The following is a 19,069-nucleotide window of genomic DNA, read 5'->3' as shown; positions in this document are numbered from 1 at the left end:
GCGGTGCTTATGCAGGGTGGGAAAAGAGGCTATTATACATAGATGTATACTTAAAAAAAATCAAATCAAAAATCTTTTTCCCTTTCTTCAGATGCTTGGAAGTTTGGTCTTCAGTTTTGGCTTATGGATACTTTTTGATCAAAATAATTTTGCTTCTACACTTGGTAAGTTGCAGAGGCTCATTCCCACTTTACATAGTTGAATTTTAACCTTGTACTAAACCAGTGTTTCTAAACTTTTTTGCTCTTAAGACATCTTTCCATTTTTAAAAATTATACAAACCACAACAGCCTAGTTTTCACTTAATAGAATGTAAACAGGATTTACAAACTGTAGTAGCTGTATTCATGCATTGGGCTAAGCCAAAATTGAACAAAACAAAACATGGTTTTGCACAATGTGTCACCCAGCAGATCTGTTCTTCCACTTAGTACTGTACGCCATCCTCCAGACTCTATGAGAGACTTGGACTAAGGGGGAGCTGAAAATAGGCCTTCATAAAGGCCACACCCTTCCCAAATAAAATTGCATTGTCAACTCCTTCATCTTTATTTACTTATTTATATTTCATATTTAGAGAGGGGCTTCCTTTTCTAAATACTGTAGAGAATTTAGGATCATAATTGGGGCTGAAAAATTTCATTTGTTAAGTGATGCAGTCATGTGACCACACCTTTACAATCTTTTTTGCCATCGTCATTACATGAACTATCATCACTGGGGTTTTTATTAGTTTATAATAAAGGAAAATATTAGGAAAATAGGCAAAGGAATAAGAAGGAAAGGGAAAAGTGTATGGAAAGGGGGAAGAAGAAAGAAAATGTGTTGACTTCTAACTCCCTTTGGTGCAGTAAAATAAATTAACATCAAACCTCAACTTTTTTACTTTTACATACGGTAATAGTATAAGCCAACCATTTCTAGATCTAAGTGGTAAAACCTAAAATCAATTTTTCATTTTTTTTCTCCACCTCAAGCACAAAATCAAGAAGCGGTTTGCAAATAGAAACAAAAGCAATTGTGGTTTTTTTCTTAAATGAAAGCAGTCAATTTAGCCATCTCTGTTAACTCCAGTCGATTTTTGCAGTCATTCACTCATTGTGAGAATCAAAGCATCCTTCCATTTTTGTGCATAAAGTAATCTGGCTGTCATCAACATATATAACATCAAAGTTTCAAATCCCACCCCCCAAGTATTTTCCCATTAACTATTGTGCTTGTTAAGTAAGTTGTGTGGTCTCCATTTCCAACCATCCCTGCCAGCTTCCCCATTGACTTTGCTTGTCATAAGTGGCAGGATGGTGCAACAGTTGTAAATACATGCCAGTTGCCAAGCACCTGAATTACAATCATATGACTGTGGTGACACTGCAGCAGTTGTAAGTGCAAGGATCAGTTTAGAATAGAATAGAATAGAATAGAATAGAATAGAATAGAATAGAATAGAATAGAATAGAATAGAATAGAATAGAATAGAATACTTTATTGGCCAAGTGTGACTGGACACACAAGGAATTTGTCTTGGTGTAAATACTCTTAGTATTTGGTTGCTTACTAAATGAATGGTTGTACGTCACCTGTAGATTCTCTTTCAAAAGACTTATACTTCTTTGGACATAGGCCAGTTAACCGGGCTTGGTTCTTCCAAACATTTCTGTCAGTTGAGGAATAAGAAAATAATAGAGACTGCTTATTATTTTTACAGATTTATTTTCTATCATTTGTACCATTTCAGTTCTTGATTTGTTCCGATCTGTTTCTTCCTTCCTTCACAGGGTCCTCATATTATGCTCTCAAGATATGGTCCTACGTTTTCTCTGGTGTGGGCATCCTAACAATGTTTTTGGGATTTCTTGGATGCTTGGGTTCACTCAAGGAAATCAAGTGTATGCTAGGACTTGTAAGTAGCCAGGTAGAAGTAGGGGGCCTTGATTCTGGTACTCTCTAAGAAACAGAAATAGCATTTATTGGGTTCAGTCAGTGGGAACAACATGTTGCTCCTGCATCCCAAATGATGCTCCCCTTAAATTAAAAGTTTTTTTTTAAAGCATTATAATCATTTCACCAAATGGAATAGGTTTTGAAAGATTTTGTTGATTTTTTTTCAGGAAGACAAAAACCTTCTGAAGTTTTGAGATGAAACTTGAGATTTCTTAAGTTCTAAGAAATTAGGTGGGCAATTTGAGAAGAATATTTTAACCATGTGGGACAGAATTTTTGGGCAAGAAAAGGTTTCCAACTCCTGGGTTAAAGCAACAATTCTGGAAACTAGGATTTCTCTGGAAACTGGATCTACAGACTAAGACAGTGTAGCAGCATGACAGTGAAGAATTCCATGTAATAGAAAGATTGCAAAGAATCATTACTGTGGGTGCTCTCTAAGCATTTCATTGCCAAACTAAGTAACTTCATCAGTGAGTAATACTGATGATGTTACCTAGTTTGGAAATGAAAGGTCTGCAGGAAGTCCACCAAGATCAGAGAGCAAGAAGGACTCCACGTTCAATCCCGAGCTACAAAAATTCTATTCTATTGGAAGCTGTATAAAACAACTGAAAAAGCTGATATACTTTATTTGGAGGGTAGGTATAACTGTGATGTCACATATGCCATTCAATTAACAGAGAGAATTCATGAATAGTATATGGGGATATTTCATCTTTAACGTAAGACTGATATACTGATAAAATGATGGCGCAGCATTCTAGTTAATTAATGACTCAGGTGATCCCTCAAGACACAGGTAGAAATCTGGTTGTGTACTTTTTAATAATGCAACAGAAAAAAGGAAGAAGAACCTGTATAGTGCATGATGTGGTAATTTCCCAAGAGGTTTTTGTAGTGGTAAATGCAGAAAGGTAATTATGCTCTGTGGTATTTTCCCTTCGTAGTTATACATTTGGTATTGTGTGATTTAGCTGCAGGTGTGTTTGCAGTGTTTATGGCAGTGGTTCTCAGTTTTTAATGATGACCGGTAGATTTTTAATATTGATTACTTGGAGGTCTGCTATACCGTGTGTCTGTATTTTAATAATATTTATCAAGTATAGGCAAGAATGCAGATTAAAAATAAATTTAGCATGCTTGTTTGTAAGAATTTTGAAGAAATGTTCATGTGAAATGAATGACTAATATGAATGAATGAATGAATGAATGAATGAATTATTGATACCATAGTGATGTTGACTGATTTTGCTGGCCTTTTCTTTCTCCATCAATAGTACTTTGCCTTCCTACTGCTCCTGTTTCTTGGTCAAGTCACCATTGCAATCTTGATACAAACACACAGCAACACGGTAAGCAGTGTAATAAATCAGAAGATTTCTCATAAGATAATCACCATAATCCTATTTCAACGATGCTTCTTTCTACTTGGAGAACTTTCTCTCCCCTTCTTATTCACTTCTTTTTAAAATTTTATTCCTAGTCTTTGATCTGGTTTATGTACTGGATAACAGCCTTCCCCAAGATTATGTGCCTTGATTTCTGAATGGCTCTTGGCATAAACAATGGTCCACATATGCAAGGGAATCTAATGTCCTGTAGATCAGGGGTCCCCAACCCCCAGGCCGCAGCCTATTCAAAACCGGTCTGTGCAAATGGTGAGTGTGCATGCAGAACCATCCCCTCTCCCACTCACACTCCACCGCAATCACCGGTCCGTAAACCCAGAAAGATTGGGGACTGCTGGTCTAGTTGTTAAGTCCCACCAAAATAAACAAACAAACAAGATTTGCTAGTCAAGAGAAATTTGTAAAAAAGCATCTGGAAAGAAAGGCACTTGTAGACTAGCTCACTACTTGCATATCCTTGTTTTCCATGAATTTTTGTGGAGAAAAAAAAGATGTAGTCCTACTACATGATCTGAAACAGAATATTGTGTTCCACCATCTTGCACCTTCTAGACCAAATCCTTTCTCTCTTTATTTATATTTTTCCCTTTCTTCCTCTCTCTTTCTCTATTCCTCTGCCCAGAACCAAAAACAAACAAACAAAAAACTGGGCGCGGGAGAAATGGCTGGGGCCTGTAAAAGAGAAGAATCAATTTAGACCAGGGGTGTGAAACTCAAAGCCCGGGGCTGGATCGAGTCTGCAGGGTATTTAGATCTGGCCCGCAGGTTTGCCCTGGAAACAGCAAAGGACTGGCCCGCAGTGCCTCTGCCAGTGAAAATGTGTGCGGCCCTCCCAAACTCCGTTTTCACTGGCAGAGAGTTGCAGGAGGCCATTGCAGCCAAAAACTGAGCTCGGGAGCCCATTTTCGCTGGGACAGCGCTCAGGCCACCACAGATGCCCCCAACACGAATGATGTCATGCTGCCCATGTCCACCCTGGCCATGACCCCCGCCCCCAGAGGTCAAACACAACCCTGATGCGGCCCTCAATAAAATTGTGTTTGACACCTCTGATTTAGACTCATCATTTCTGTGTCCTTAGCGCTTGTGATTCACAGACCCGGGATGGAGGGTGGGAGGAGGAGGCATAAGAAAAGGTGTATGGCAGATTATATAAAAGAACGAGAGAAAAGCTATGTAGACCTTGTCCTGGAGTAAGTATGATGTTTGTAAATTATGAATGGGATTTTTTTGCCAATCAGAAAATTCTGCTTTTTGCCACCCTTTTTCTTCCAACCAAAGTTAGCTGTATCCCATTCTTTGTACGGGCTTTGGGTTCTTTAAACTCCTTCCACAAGCATAAATACTGTATGTTGATGCCTTTAATAATTGGTTTAATGCCTTAACACAAGTAATTAAGGCTTGGGTTTAAAGTCTTCCATGATGCAATGAGTAAAAGAACTACCTCGCTTTCTGGAAGGGCCGGGTGATCAGCAACTCTGTATGGCCTTTTGAGATGATGAAAAAGATTCAGCTTTGCAATTACTGTCATCACTGTTCCCCAAAGGTGGATTCTCTGGGAAAAGAAAAGAAACCTTGCATCCTGTCCTGTTTGAGATATTGTCCATTGAGAGTAGAGTTTGGGCAGAACCTCCCATTCTACTCCAAATACAGGTAGTCCTTGAAATATTGCAGTTCATTTAGTGCAGGGCTGTCCAACCTTGGCAACTTTAAGCCTGGAGGACTTCAACTCCCAGAATTCCCCAGCCAGCTTTGCTGGCTGGGGAATTCTGGGAGTTGAAGTCCTCCAGGCTTAAAGTTGCCAAGGTTGGACAGCCCTGATTTAGTGACTGTTCAAAGTCACAGTGGCGCTAAAAAAGTGACTTATGACTGTTTTTCACACAACCATTGCAGCATCCCCATGGTTATATGGTCTAAATTCAGACACTTGGCAATTGACTCATATTTTTGACAGTTGCAGGGTCCTGGGGTCCTGCGATCCCCTTTGGTGACCTTCTGACAAAGTCAGTGGGGAAGCTAGATTCACTTAACAACTGGTGTTGCTAATTTAACATCTGCAATGATTCACTTAACTGCTGTGGCAAGAAAGGTCATAAAATGGAGCAAAACTCATTCAACAAATGTCTGACTTAGCCACAGAAATGTTGGGCTCTGTTGTGGTCGTAGGTCGAGGATCACCTGTAAATATAATCCAGTTTTTATTCCAAGCTGCGTATTTCAAAGACGTGGGCATCTGGTTTACTGTGTTTGAACCAAGCCCCATCTATAAACAAAGACTTGTCTCCTCTTCTGCGTCCTGGAAGGACTCCAGGAAAAAACAGGGTGCTGATCTGTCACTGATGGACACATCTTTGTTTTTATATATGATATAAAGAGCCTACCTAAGCTTGCTATTCCTCCCACATGCAGATCAGTTCAACAGTGGCTGGACACGTAAAAACCATCATTGCAAGCTATGGAACAAATGCATCCCTTTCAGATCATGGTGACAGCTGGGATTTTGTGCAGGAGCAGGTAAGCTGTCTTCCTGTTAGTAATGTTAGTTTTTTATCCTTTAGCTCCTTTGATGTGATTCTTTGGGAACATATTTGGCCATTCACAGAGCGACTCATTTTTAAGCCATAAGGGGGTTTGTTTGGATTTAGCTTAGAGTGCTGGTTGGAGTTATGGCTTGAAAGTCATGATATATGAAATTCTAAAAATTCTGGTTGATTTGATGAATGCAGCCATAGACATGATCTGCAACTGAGCTTAGTTTATTCATCAAGTATGGCTATGATGTCATATTTACTTTTATTCATTGCATATATATGCAATGCCATGATGGCACAGTGGTTAAAATGCAGTATTGCAGGCTAATTCAGCTCACTTGCCAGGAGGTCAGTCCTCACCGGTTCAAGGTAGACTCGGTCTGCCATCTTTCTGAGATCGGTAAAATGAGGATCCAGATTGTTGGGGGCAATATGTTGACTCTGTAAACTGCTTAGAGAGGGCTATTATGCACTGTGAAGTGTAGATACAGTAAGTCTAAACTCTAAAACTCTAAAACACTACTATTACTGTTAATCTTATCACTCCTTATCACCCATCCTCTCCCACTTGTGATTGTAGGACTGTAACTTTGTTGCTTGTATCCTTACGATTTATATTGACTGTTTCCTAGATTGATTTGCTTGTTGATTGTACCACTATCATTGTTGTACGTTATGATTCTTGATTCTTAACGAATGTATCTTTTCTTTATGTATACTGAGAGTATTTACACCGACAAATTCCTTGTGTATCCAATCACACTTGGCCAATAAAGTATTCTATTCTATTCTATTCTATTCTATTCTATTCTATTCTATTCTATTCTATTCTATTCTATTCTATTCTATTCTATGTGCTATTGCTAAACAGCTTGCTTTTCCTCTATATTGGAGCTCAAGTTGTCATAGATAAGAGCCCTTGTTCTCAACTTTGGCAGCTTGATCTGTGGACTTCAACTCCCAGAATGCCCCAGCCAGCATGTTCATTTAGGAGTTCTGGGAGTTGAACTCCACACATCTTTAAGTTGCCAAAGTTGGGAAACATTGGATAAGAGATTTTATGGAGTCTCCCATTTAGGCATGGACCATGTTCTTATCAGCAAAGTTGTGCCAACTTTGTGCTGGATCTTTTCCTCTAGTATAGTTTTTTCTGTTGCAGGGTTAACATGCAATACCTTTCTTAAATTGCACGATACTCAGACAGGAAAGTTTTGTCTCTCCAGCCATCTTCTCTTTCTCACTGTTTTCCATCCCCTCCCTTGTTCTTAGTTCCAATGCTGTGGCTGGACAGGCTGGACAGACTGGATGGAAAACAGCAGAGTCAGAAATGCCTCAAAGAAAGAATTTCCCTGCTCCTGTGGTAACACCTCTGCTCTGCACTCAGCCAACAACAGAACAACTGCCAAGCCGGCCCTCTTTTGCCAAGCAGAGCCACAATTGCTAATCAACAATAAAGTGAGTAGCCCACGCATTGTTCTTGGGCTGAGGGTGTGCACAGTGCAGTCCAACCCCTATGGGTACTTGTGGTGATAGTTATATTTCTCTGTTGATATAAAACGATTTTTAAAAACCTGACCCAAATCCTGCAGGGAAAAAAAGTCACGAAATGCCAGCATTCTCTGTGCCCACTGATATTTGTATCCAGAAATGTTTAGGCAATTGTTTAAGAGGGGCAGGGAGGCCTACATGCGATTATATGACAGTGTGAAAAGGTTGCCAGTTCCTGCTCATTGGAGAGAGGAAGAGGGAGAATTTGTGCACCAAATATTAAGCTTGCCACATTCATTCTCCTGTTTAGCTACTGAAAAGAGATGACTTAAGGCAGGGGTCCCCAACCCCTGAGTTGTGGATCGGCACTGGGCCAGAGCATGCCAGAAACAGGGCCATGCAAACAAGCGAAGCCCCATCTGCAGGATTCAAGTAGCATGAGAAAGATCTCTCCGGAAAAACCTCTCTCCATTGAACCAGCTCCTGGTACCCAAAAGGTTGGGGGCTATTGACTTAAGAGACAGATGGGTGTGGCAGATTTCTGTAAAATAAAAAAAGAAATAGGAAGGAAAGCACACGTGGAACAGCTTATTCCAATGTATTTGGGAGATGCCAAATGGAGGGAAATTGTAATAGATCATGTAGAGCCCTCAACCAAAAAACAGTGGTGCATGTCGATTGGTTGATTCCAATTTTGAGATTGCCCTACTCCTTGTCAACTGACTGGTTTACAAATAAACAAAACATAGAAAACATGGCAAGCAAGAAGACCAAAACTAAGCTAGATTAAAAGATGCTTCCAACCACCCACTCCCAAGGCCTGGGTGAACATCCACGTTTTCAGTAATTTCTGGAACATCATAACAGCTTTTGCCCAGTTTGGCACTTTCTAGGCAGGAGATCGATATGATTGTAGCAAAAAATGGGACGGTTCAGAAGAAAAAAAGGAATTTCCACCCCCTGTCCTATCCACTTTTTTCCACGCATTGATTTCCACATCACTGTGCGCCTTGTCTTACTTTTCCCAACCACTAACCTACTTGCAAAAAGGAATTGTACAGAAGAGGATTACACACTATTTGAGCCTCCCCACAATTGGTGTATCCTTTTGATGGAAGTATTTATTTCTGAATAGCATGCATTTCTGTTTTAAAAAATGGTATAATAAAATGAGAGGCAGTCGCACATGATAGCATTATTTAAAAAGGAACAAAAGACTACTGAGAACAAAGCATCTAGCCACAGCCCAGAATGTGGGTTCTAGCTTATAGTGAAAGCCAAGTCTTACAGCTTCCCTAACCCATAACAAGGTGGGGCAAATCAGATCTTGGGGTTAGGTTATTCCAAAGAAGAATGGCTGCAACAGAGAAGTCTCTTCATCTTGGGTTTTGTAAACAAACTCCTTAAGGGAAATGGCTTGGAGTGAATCTCCCCTCAATCTGTTTGGATATGGATACAAGCTACTGGGGCAAGTTGGTCTTGTAAATATGTAGGCTCTTAGCCATAGAGGTATTAATTTCAGCCTCTTTCTGCTGAGTCCTTAAAATGAACCACCAGTTGGTGTCGGAGTGATGAAAGGAAATAGGTATTCATACATTGCAAAAGTAATTTGTGGGACTCAACACGTCTTGATATGGAGAAGGACGGTGCTATATGTGTGCTTCTGAATGTTAGTAAGCCGGGTTCGTAAAGAACTAGCAAAGGCAAAGTTAGGGCCAGAGTGCAGAAAACAAAGGTGGAGTGTTCTTTTCTGATTTTTTTGGGGTGAATTTTTTGGCTATATCTGATGGGCTGCAATGTGGGAGCGAGTGAAATGTGCCTCATAATTGATCTGACAAGGGTTGTCCTTGGAATTCCACCTGATGCTCCTTTCTAATCTACCTTTGTCCATTTGCAGGGCTGCAGGGAGAGTGTCCAAGTCTGGCTGAACAATAACATCATCAGCATTGTAGGGATCTGCCTTGGGATTGCTCTTCTAGAGGTAAGTGCTCCTGAAGGACAATACAGCTACGTTTCTATCAATGGCGCAGAAATGGTACAGGGAGGTGCAAATATTGATAGGTTTGGAGACCTCCAAAAAACAAAATTATTCAGTTTATACCACCTTGCGTGGTGTTTACTTTCAGGACTGTCCAAAGACATTTTATAATCTTTTCCCCATCAATCCCAACTATATCAAGATATGAAGCACTGAAGTGCAATTGGGTCTTGTAGGTAGAAACTCCCTTATAGCCACTTCGTCCTCTGGAATATTAAGCTAAATATTTAAGTATTTGTTGCTGTTTCATGGTATTCAGTTTTGGGTGTTTGAGATCTAATTTTTTTAAAGTGTCCAATGGTCATAGCTCCCTGGATAGTTTCCTGTTGGATGATGGAATGATCCAAACCTGGTTTTCTTCTGCCCAGCTAAAGTGCCATTATATTTCTGCTGTCAGTGCTATTATTCAAATCATGTATTGCCCAGTGTTGTCCCTACCAGTCTACTCATTTGGAGCGGTAGGGATTGCTGGTGGACACCCAAAATGTTTACATGTGCTTGATTGTGAGTGCATTATGTGATAAAGAATTGAGGTCTTTATTTCTTCATCCTGGATCTTTCTTGTAGTTACTGCAGCTGCTGTGCATGTTGCTGGTCACTGCATTAGAACACAAGGACCTGCATAGTGGTGGCTCCCAGGAGATCCCTAACAGGTGGCTAAAGGGAGTGCATAGATGTTTCCAGCTTTCTGCCATGCCTTGTTATTTGTGTCTTCCTATGTTGGGAAGGATGTGATTTCTTCTCTGCATGTCCTCTGACCTGTGTGACTCATGTGTGCAGTGCAGGGATTACTTCTTGGGTGGAAGTATTGGCCAGAAAAGCTGCTGTCATCCCCAAATCATGCCATGGTGCCATGCTTGTGTATTTGCAAGGAAGATGCTTAACAAGACCTGGGCTACTGAGAGATCCCATATGAAATCCCTGTGAATTCATCTAGGCAGTTTCCTCCATCTGGTGTTCTTCACATCTGCTGGATCATAATGTAGAATAGTGTTGTAATTTTAGAAGTATGATTTAGGCCAGAAAGACTTGGGAGCCGTGATGGCACAGTGGTTGGAATGTAGTATTGCAGGCTAATTCTGCTGACTGCCGGAGTTTGATTGTGACTGACTCAAGGTTGACTCAGCCTTCCATTTTTCCGAGGTTGGTAAAATGACGACTCAGATGGTTGGGGGAAATAGGGTGACTTTGTAAACTCCTGAGAGAGGACTGTAAAGCAGTATATAAGTCTTAAGCGTTATTGCTATTGCTATCAAGTTTATTCCAATTGTATAGTTTATTGGCTAATGTTGGGCCATTCACTTTTTCAGCCCAAACTTAGAGAATGGTTATTTGTTAACATAAAAGGAGACCCTGTGTAGAGCTGCCTTGAGCTCTCGCACAAACAATGCAAGAGATAACAATTCCCATCACCCCAAGCCAGCACAGCCAATAGTTGCTGAGGATGATAGCCAATGTTGTCCAACACAATAGGAAGAAGCAATAAATAGCTTGTGTGGTGATTATCTTTCTGGGAATCTGTTCTCCTTGCTGACTTTCTGAATTGGCTGGAAGATAATAGATTTTGTGTGTGTGTGGGTGGGTGTAGGTTAAGAGTAGTTTGCTTTGGAAGATTACAAATGATTGTGTACTTCCATTTTTTTGTTAAAGAAAAGCAAACACAGCTGTTTGTGCTGTTCTGTAAGGTTTTTAATAAATTGGATTTTAGAGGAAGAGCTAAAAGAGGAACAAAATATGGTATTCCCCAGTGAGAATCACATAGATTTGGAAAACCCATGAAATTAATCTATTCTCTGATGCAGATCTAAATTTAGAAATCAGTTCTTTTCCAAAGTTCCTGTAATGAATTCTTCTTTCATTATTCCTTCTGTCTGCACATTAAATCCCATCCAAGAAGAGCTTTTAACCTTTGGCCCTTTTGGGGTAAGCCCTGCCTGTAGTTGCAGCCCAAACACCTAGCTGCTCCAGTGTGCTTTTGATATGCTGACTGCTGGGTATATGCATCATACGCCTGCTGTGTTTCTCAACAGCTACACACCCTACTCTTGGCCTAGGTCTGGGCATGTCTGAAAAGCTGAAGTGTTGATTTGCTTCCCAAAGTGATGCATGAGCCCCTGGGTTATGTTTGTACTACTTCTTAATTCTCCCTCAATTCTGAAGCCAATTTCCATGAGGGTGAAGGTTCGTTCTCTGAGCTTGTGGGCTGGTTTCTGAACGTTTCATTAGCAGATTAGGTAACATCTTCAGCAGAGTTTAGGGGATGTCATTGTCGGTGTTCTTCTGTTTATAAGGACTTTCTGTGGTCAGTAACTCTTGTAATAAGTCAGGTGTGGATGAGTCTTTTAGGGATCTTGGGATGGGTCACTGATGAGTCATTGGAGAGTCTTTTGAAGAATCTTGTGATGGGGAGGTTACATCAGGTGAGGGTCATGGGGAGGTTAACTGCTGGTAGGGGGGGTTGCGTGGGTTGGTTAAGAGTTGGTGCCGCCTCTGATTGTGCAGTTGATTTGGATTCTGAAGGGTGCGTAGACTGGTTGCACATCCATGTGTCTGTTGATGGAATTGCTTTTGGAGTGGCAGGCTTTGATGAACTCACGAATGTAGCGGGTGGTAGCGTGGTGGCCAAATATTTTTGTGTTGCTCCAATTGATTGGTGCTGTTTGGTGTCGGTGTGGGTAGAGATTAAGATTGTTCTCCCACAAGCTCGGAGAACAAGCCTTCACCCACATCCTACCCACAAGCTACAGATATTCGCCACTATTGCAAACTTTTTTTATAATCGTTTCAATTATTTCACATACCTGCTGCACAGGGACATCTACTTGGAGTTTTGGCAAGGTAATTCATTCCAGGGCATTGTCAGGCCTGAATGTTCCTTTAGTACAGATGTGTCAATGTCCAAATGTCAATGCTTTGTTTTCCTCACCTCATAACCTCCTTTGCAGGTTATTGTCTTGCTTGCATCTTGCGCTGTTGCAAAAAGAGCTTTACTGCCCCCCCCCCCAGGGCCAAAATGAAGCATAGCATGCCAGAAGGCCCAAGAATTGCAGGGGCTGCAGTTACTTGAGCTCCAATAAGAACTGGGGAAGGCAAATGTAGCAAATAATTAAAAAAAAAAACACAAGATGCTACAGGGCAGAGACTCATCCCTTTTTTAGCATTGATAGTCATCTTCCTTCCTTTCGGCAAGGTATTCTATGAGTCATTCTGATCTCCATAGCTTCTTTCCAACTTGTGTATTTATTTTCCCTGTGGTGGATTATATTTCAAGAATTCCACAGTCAGCCTGACCATTGCTGATCCATGTGCCTGGAGAGCATCCAGATAAGGGAAATAGCTTCAAGGATAATGGGGATTGTACACATGAAAAGTACTTGGTTGGGTTCAGTAAAGATTCAGAGATAGCTACTGTATTTATGAGTTGTAATTTGAGGCCTTAGGCTTAGACACAGAGTGGACAACTATGGCTTCTTTACAACCTGTGGGCTTCAACTTATGGCTAGTTCTGGGAATTGAAGTCCACAAGTTGTGAAGGGGCCATCCCAATGTCCAACCTTCCCAACGGCCAGAAATCTGAAGCAGAAATATTGGAGGTTAAAGTCCAACACATCTCAACACAACAAATTGAGAATCTTATTTAATCTTATTTTTAAATTGCTTTACAAACTATCCCAAACATGGAGTTTAGCTTTTTTTATGATCAATGTGTGATTACTGTTTCTTTTACTAAAATCTCTCTTTTTCCCCACAGCTCTTCCTCATGATGGTATCGATGTTTCTGTGTAGAACCATTGGCCCCAATTACGACAAGCTTGCTCGTTATTCCTAGGCAAACAAAGTTTTGGGGGAAACGGCATTGAAGAACATTCTGTCTTATTCAGACATTCCACTAGGGTTTTAAAACAGTATATTGTAGGGCTGCGGTTGTGTTCAGCAAGTTTACTATCTAACTTTCTTGTCCTAATTGATCCAGTCTTGGAAACTGAGATGAAACTTTCAAGAATCAGAGCAACCAATAAGAAAACAGAGTATTATGAAACAGGTTTTTACCTTCACTTTGCTAAAGATAATTTAGCTTTTAGATGTCCTCCAAAAATTATAGCCGTATCGGCTTTTGGCTTTACATTAAATCCCTACAATAAGATTTATATGTTTTTATATTGCATTGTCCTGGAATGCACAGATTTTAACAGCCATGCCCTGATCTACTTTTGCATGAGGAGAACTATTTAACCATAAATCACTTATTGCTAGGACACATCAAATACAACCTGGGAAAAATTATTTGTTAAGAGTGTATACATATTACACATTCAACACTGCCCCCAAATCTTTAATACAGCTATTTTAGACCTAAAGCTAAAAAATTACTTTAAAAAAAGAAAAGAAAAATTCACAGCATATTATTTAGTCAACAATTCAGGTTGTGAATTAACAGTGGGGTTGGCCCACCTGATTGGACCCAAAGTTTCATTCTTACTACTATTGAGGTATGATCTATGCAGCCAGACTTCAAACATTCTCAACTATGCACTCGGTGCACAATTATTAGGCAAGTTGTACTTTGGAGGATTAATTCCATTATTGAACAATTACAGGGCTCTCGGTCAATCCAAAATGTTAATAAACCTCAAACCTGAACATTTAAGAAAGTGAGGTTTTGGCTTTCTTAGGATAATATCTGTGCATGCACAATTATTGGGAAACTGTGTGCAGAACTATTGTGCAACCAAATGAAAAACAAAAATTTGCCCATCTCACTCTTTTGTTTGTATCTGTTAAAGTGAGACCAATTAACTCAAAATGTACAAGTAAACATTTCTGACATTTCACACATACACAAAAGAAAATCAGTGACCAATATAGCCACCCTTCTTTTCAGTAACAGTCATAAGCCTTCCATTCATGGAGTCTGTCAGTTTCTTGATCTGTTGACGATCAACTTTTTGGGCAGCAGCAACCACAGTCTCCCAGACACCATTCAGAGTGGTGTACTGTTTTCCTTCACCGTAAATCTCCCATTTAGGAAGGGTCCACTAGTTCTCAATAGGGTGTAGGTCAGGTGAGGAAGGGGAGGGCATGTCTTTATTCTTTCATCTTTAAGGCCTTTACTGGATAGCCACCCAGTGGAGTACTTCGATGCATGCAATTGAGCATTGTCCTGCATAAAAATCATGATCTTCTTGAAAAACGCAGACTTTTTCCTGTAGTACAGCTTGAAGAAAGTCTCTTCTAAAATCTGGCAGTAGGTTTGGGATTTGATTTTGAGTCCATTTTTAAGCTGAAAAGGTCCAACTAGCTCATCTTTAATAATACCAGCCCATACCAGTATCCCATCTCCACCTTGCTGTTGTCTGAGTCTTAAGTGGAGCTCTGTACCCATTACTGATCCAGCCGCGGGCCCATCCATCTGGTCCGTCAAGTCACTCTCATCAGTCCATAAAACCTTTGAAAAATCTTCAGAGATTTCTTGGCCCAGTCTTGCCATTTCAACTTATGTGTCTTGTTCAGTGGTGATCAGCCTTCCTTAGCTTGGTCATGTCTCTGAGCACTGAACATCTTGTCCTTCTGGGCACTCCAGATAGAGGTTGCAGTTCTGGAATATGACAGCACTGGAGGATAATGGGTTCCTGGTGGCTTCACATTTGATTCTTCTCAAATCTTTGGCAGTTAACGTGCGTCTTTTTTCCCCTCAACATCTTTCTTCCGAACCTGTTGACTATTTGCAACAAAACGTTTGATGGTTCTGCGATCACGTCCCAATACCTTAGTAATTTTGAGAGTGCTGCATCCCTCTGAAAGACCTTTTTTTTTTTTTTTTTACAATTTTTGACTTTTCAAATGTCCTTTTTTGGCCCGTTTTGCCTGAGGAAAAGAAGCTGCCTAATAATTATGCACACCTTGATATAGGATGTTGATCTCCTTAGGCCACACTGTCCCTCATTACACAAATACACATCACCTGATATGCTTATATCCACTAAGCATTCAAGTTTATACAGCTTGGGAGGTGGAAAATAAGCATAAAAATGGTATGGTCAAAATACTCATTTGCCTAATAATTGTGCACAGTGTATATAGGATATAACCAAACTTTTCATGTTCTATGCTACCCCAGGCATGTACTTTCGTATTTAGCCTTTTATACCACAATCTTTTCTTGATTTTGTTGAATTAACCCATGTTGAAAACGGCTCAGTTAAGAGGGCTGCATTTCTCCCTTATGTGTGGACTAACCTGTTCCATCACAAGCCTTTTCTTTTTGTGGGATAAAAGGGATGAGGGACCTGAAATCCATCTGATATTGTTAGTTGGTGGCTCCTAATTGTCGCAGCCTTTACAGAGAGTGGTAAGGAATGTTGAATGACAAGTTCCACAGCACTGAATCTGCAAACCTTTGGTGGAGCTCATGATCCCAGGAGCTAGTTCAGAGGCAGAGTATAACTGGTCTGGAATGAAGACAGGTCTGTTTGTACTGGGAATGCGTTGACATAGCCATTAACATTTCTGTGGATTTGGGGATGGTGCCTCTTTACTGTCCCAGCAGGTGTAAATGAAGGGGACACCTTATCTTTTAACCCCAATAATTGAACATGGTTTTGTGTTACGCCTTGCACGCTTACAACCCTGTGCAGGGCATATGAGAAAATCTCTTTTTGCTTTTTTTGTGGTATTTGTATATTCGGCTTGGATGTTTAAAACAGATGTATAAAGGGGGAAATAGTTTTGAGGAAGAGGATGCAGGTGGAATGAGGTACATATATAATTTCACCTCCTTTCTCAACTTACTGTGGTTTGTTCTTGGCAGAATTAGGCTTTTTAAAATTTTCTATTTTGTAAATAAAAATGATCCATAAAACAGTTGTGTTTGGTTCATTGAACTTGGATGAAAAATAGCTTTTAGCTATAGGTAGTGACTTAGTGACTGTTCAAAGTTGCAACGCCACTGAAATAGTGACTTATGACCATTTTTCACATTTACAACCATTGCATTGATCACATGATTTGCAGGTGCTTGACAACTGACTCACAGTTATGACGGGTTGCAGGTCCTTGGGTCATGTGATCATCTACAACCTTCTGACAAGCAAAATCAGTGGGGAAGTCAGATTTACTTAGCAACTGTGTTACTAATTTAACAACAGTGATTCACTTAAGAAATGTGAGAAAAGTCATAAAATGGGACAAAACTCACTTAACAAATGTTTTATTTAGCAGCATAAATTTTGGGCTCAATTGTGGTTGTAGGTTAAGGACTATGTGTATTTACAATAGTGACAAATATATGTAACTAGCTGGATACTCGTGCTTTGCTATGAAACTTTGTGGTCGGGCTTAGTTTTTGGGGAGGAAAATAAAGGGGGAAAAAAATCTTCCTCTGCCTACCTGCATCCATCGGTATTCATCTGGCTCGCATCCTGTCAGTGTGTAAGAGAGTTCAGGGCTGTTTGGAAACTGAAACAGTATTTGCTGTGTGAGCAAGACAGCAAGGAGCCTGGGTGTGGCTTAGGCCAACTGTTCTGTACTAAAGCTGGTTGCTGCTGTGAAACTGAAACTCCTGTTTGTGTTTTGCATTTGGAACAGATTTCTTTTTAGGTGAGGAGGGGGAGTAGAACTCCTTAGCATCAGAGCGTGTTAATAATATTATACAAAATACTAATGCTCTGATGGTCATTTCGCAAAATCCTTTCTTAGTGAGCACCTAGAAACCAAGAGGAACATACGTGCCAAATTTCTAGTTTGTAGGCTTTACGATTCTGGAGATTTTGTGATGATGCGTGAGTGATATTTTGCTTTTATATATATAGATAAGGGTGGAGGGCAAGGGTAAAGGTTCATTCCTTAAGCTTTGTGGGTTGATTTCCAAACATTTCATTGCAAAGCTAGGTAACATCTTCAGTGGAGTTTAGGGAAGCTATTTAGCTATTTCTCCCTAGAATAGAGGTACTATTGATAGAATCCCTGGTCAATTCTAAGCCACACCCCTTATTCTAGTTGATTAATCTATGCCAGGGTTGTCAAACTCGATTTCATTGAGGGCCACATCAGAGTTGTGTTTGACCTTGGGGGTGGGCCAGATATGTGTGTGGCCAGCTCAATGCCACTCATCAAGGCTGGTTTTGGCCATGACAGCCTCCTGCAGCCCTCTACCAGCAAAAACAGAGTCCTCCTCAGGCTCCGTTTTTGCTGGCAGAGGGCTGCAGGAGGCCGTTGCGGCTGAAAACGGAGCCTGGGCAAGCTACGCGTGGCCCTCCCAAGCTCCGTGTTCGCTGGCAGAGGCACCACGGCTGGTCTTTTGCTGTTTCCAGGGCAATCCCATGGGCCAGATCTAAGCACCCCACCGGCCTTGAGTTTGACACCCCTGGTCTATGCTAAGTGGCTGGTTCTGAGTCATAAAGGAGCCTCCTGAGACACAACAGACTTCTGTTAAATGAATTTGGCTTCCCCATTGACTATGCTTGACATAATGTCTCAAAAGGTGACTACATGACCCCGGCACACTGCAGCTGTCATAAATATGGATCAGTTGCCCAGCACCCAAATTTTGATCACCTGACCATGGCCAACGCTACAACTGTCATGTGAAAAATGATCATAATTCACTTTTTTCACTGCCATTTTAAGTTCAAATAGCCACTGGATAAATTGTAAATTGAGAACTACCTATATATCATCCCCCTTTCCTACCAAAGAGGGGGAGAGAGAGAAGCAACTACGAATGCCAAAAAGATGATAATCATGATCATACTTTTAGCCAGATAAGGCTTATTTAGGTCAAACATGTAACAAAGCTCAGTTTACTTTTATATTTTTGTTTCATTTAAGCCTGGGATTATGTGTGAAATAGAACAAGGTGGTAATTTTGATTCCAGAGCCAAAACATAATTCCATTCATTCTCCAAAATTTGGACAGCTATTTTTTAAAATGCTTCCTTAGATATAAAACTAAGGCAGCAGAAGGCAAAAGAAAGTGGGCTTAAAAGACCACTTTTTCAGTTTCCAATTGTTAATGCTCTTGTTAATCTTTAATTACTCAGATGAGTAATATTAAAATACCTCCCACCTGAACTTCAAAGATAACACAGTTGACTACATGATCTCATGCTCATTGTGTAGATGAAGCCTGAGTTTTGCAAGGCAATATCTTTCTACAGTGTGAATTCTTATCTGCGTTTGAAATGGCATCAACATGAGCCTTAAACTCCTAGGCAGCAAAGGAGAATTGGATAACTGAGACAAGAATTTTGCTTAAGCAAGATGGTTGTTACGTGATTGACATCCAATTTTACAATCTTTTTTTGCCATGGTTGTTACATGAATCGTTATTAAGCTAATCTGTCTTGGCCTATTGACTTTGCTTGTTGGAAACCAGCTGGGAAGGTCACAAATGGCAATCACATGACTCCCAAATGCTAAAACCCTCATAAATATATGTTAGTAGCCAAGCAACCAAATGTTGATCACGTGATCATGTGGGTGCTGTGATGTCATAGGAATGGTTGTAAGTCACTTTTGAGTGCTGTTGTAACTTCAAATGGTCACTAAAAGAGTAGTTGTAAATCAAGGACTGTACCCCACTAAGGAGATTAATCCAACATGGAACAAGAATTCAAATTTGATTTAAAACTTGCGTTAAACCTTAATATCATTGCTGCCAC

The 19,069-nt window shown here is 40.4% G+C and overlaps 1 protein-coding gene across 3 annotated transcripts in view; it reads left to right on the top strand.

The window, feature by feature from the left end:
* The window catches only part of LOC113418548 (leukocyte antigen CD37), a 60,273-nt gene that overhangs the window by 4,005 nt on the left and 37,199 nt on the right, over positions 1-19,069 (top strand). Inside the window, exons 3-9 of one of the 3 annotated variants that reach the window (XM_026677472.2) lie at positions 92-164; positions 1,776-1,900; positions 3,222-3,296; positions 5,763-5,867; positions 7,154-7,339; positions 9,270-9,353; positions 13,162-16,269. In XM_026677472.2, coding sequence (XP_026533257.1) covers positions 92-164; positions 1,776-1,900; positions 3,222-3,296; positions 5,763-5,867; positions 7,154-7,339; positions 9,270-9,353; positions 13,162-13,239 — 726 coding nt within the window. In that variant the 3' untranslated portion in view covers positions 13,240-16,269. Of the gene's footprint in view, positions 1-91; positions 165-1,775; positions 1,901-3,221; positions 3,297-5,762; positions 5,868-7,153; positions 7,340-9,269; positions 9,354-13,161; positions 16,270-19,069 lie in introns of those variants that run through there. The other 2 variants (XM_087946299.1, XM_087946300.1) reach the window with 2 other exon arrangements.

The sequence above is a fragment of the Notechis scutatus genome, chromosome Z, assembly GCF_049901735.1.
Source record: "Notechis scutatus isolate UNSWTSFEM ecotype Mainland chromosome Z, rNotScu1.2, whole genome shotgun sequence".
Lineage (NCBI taxonomy): Eukaryota > Metazoa > Chordata > Lepidosauria > Squamata > Elapidae > Notechis > Notechis scutatus.
The sequence above is the reverse complement of the archived record's forward strand: the minus strand, read 5'-3'. Positions and strand labels throughout refer to the sequence as shown.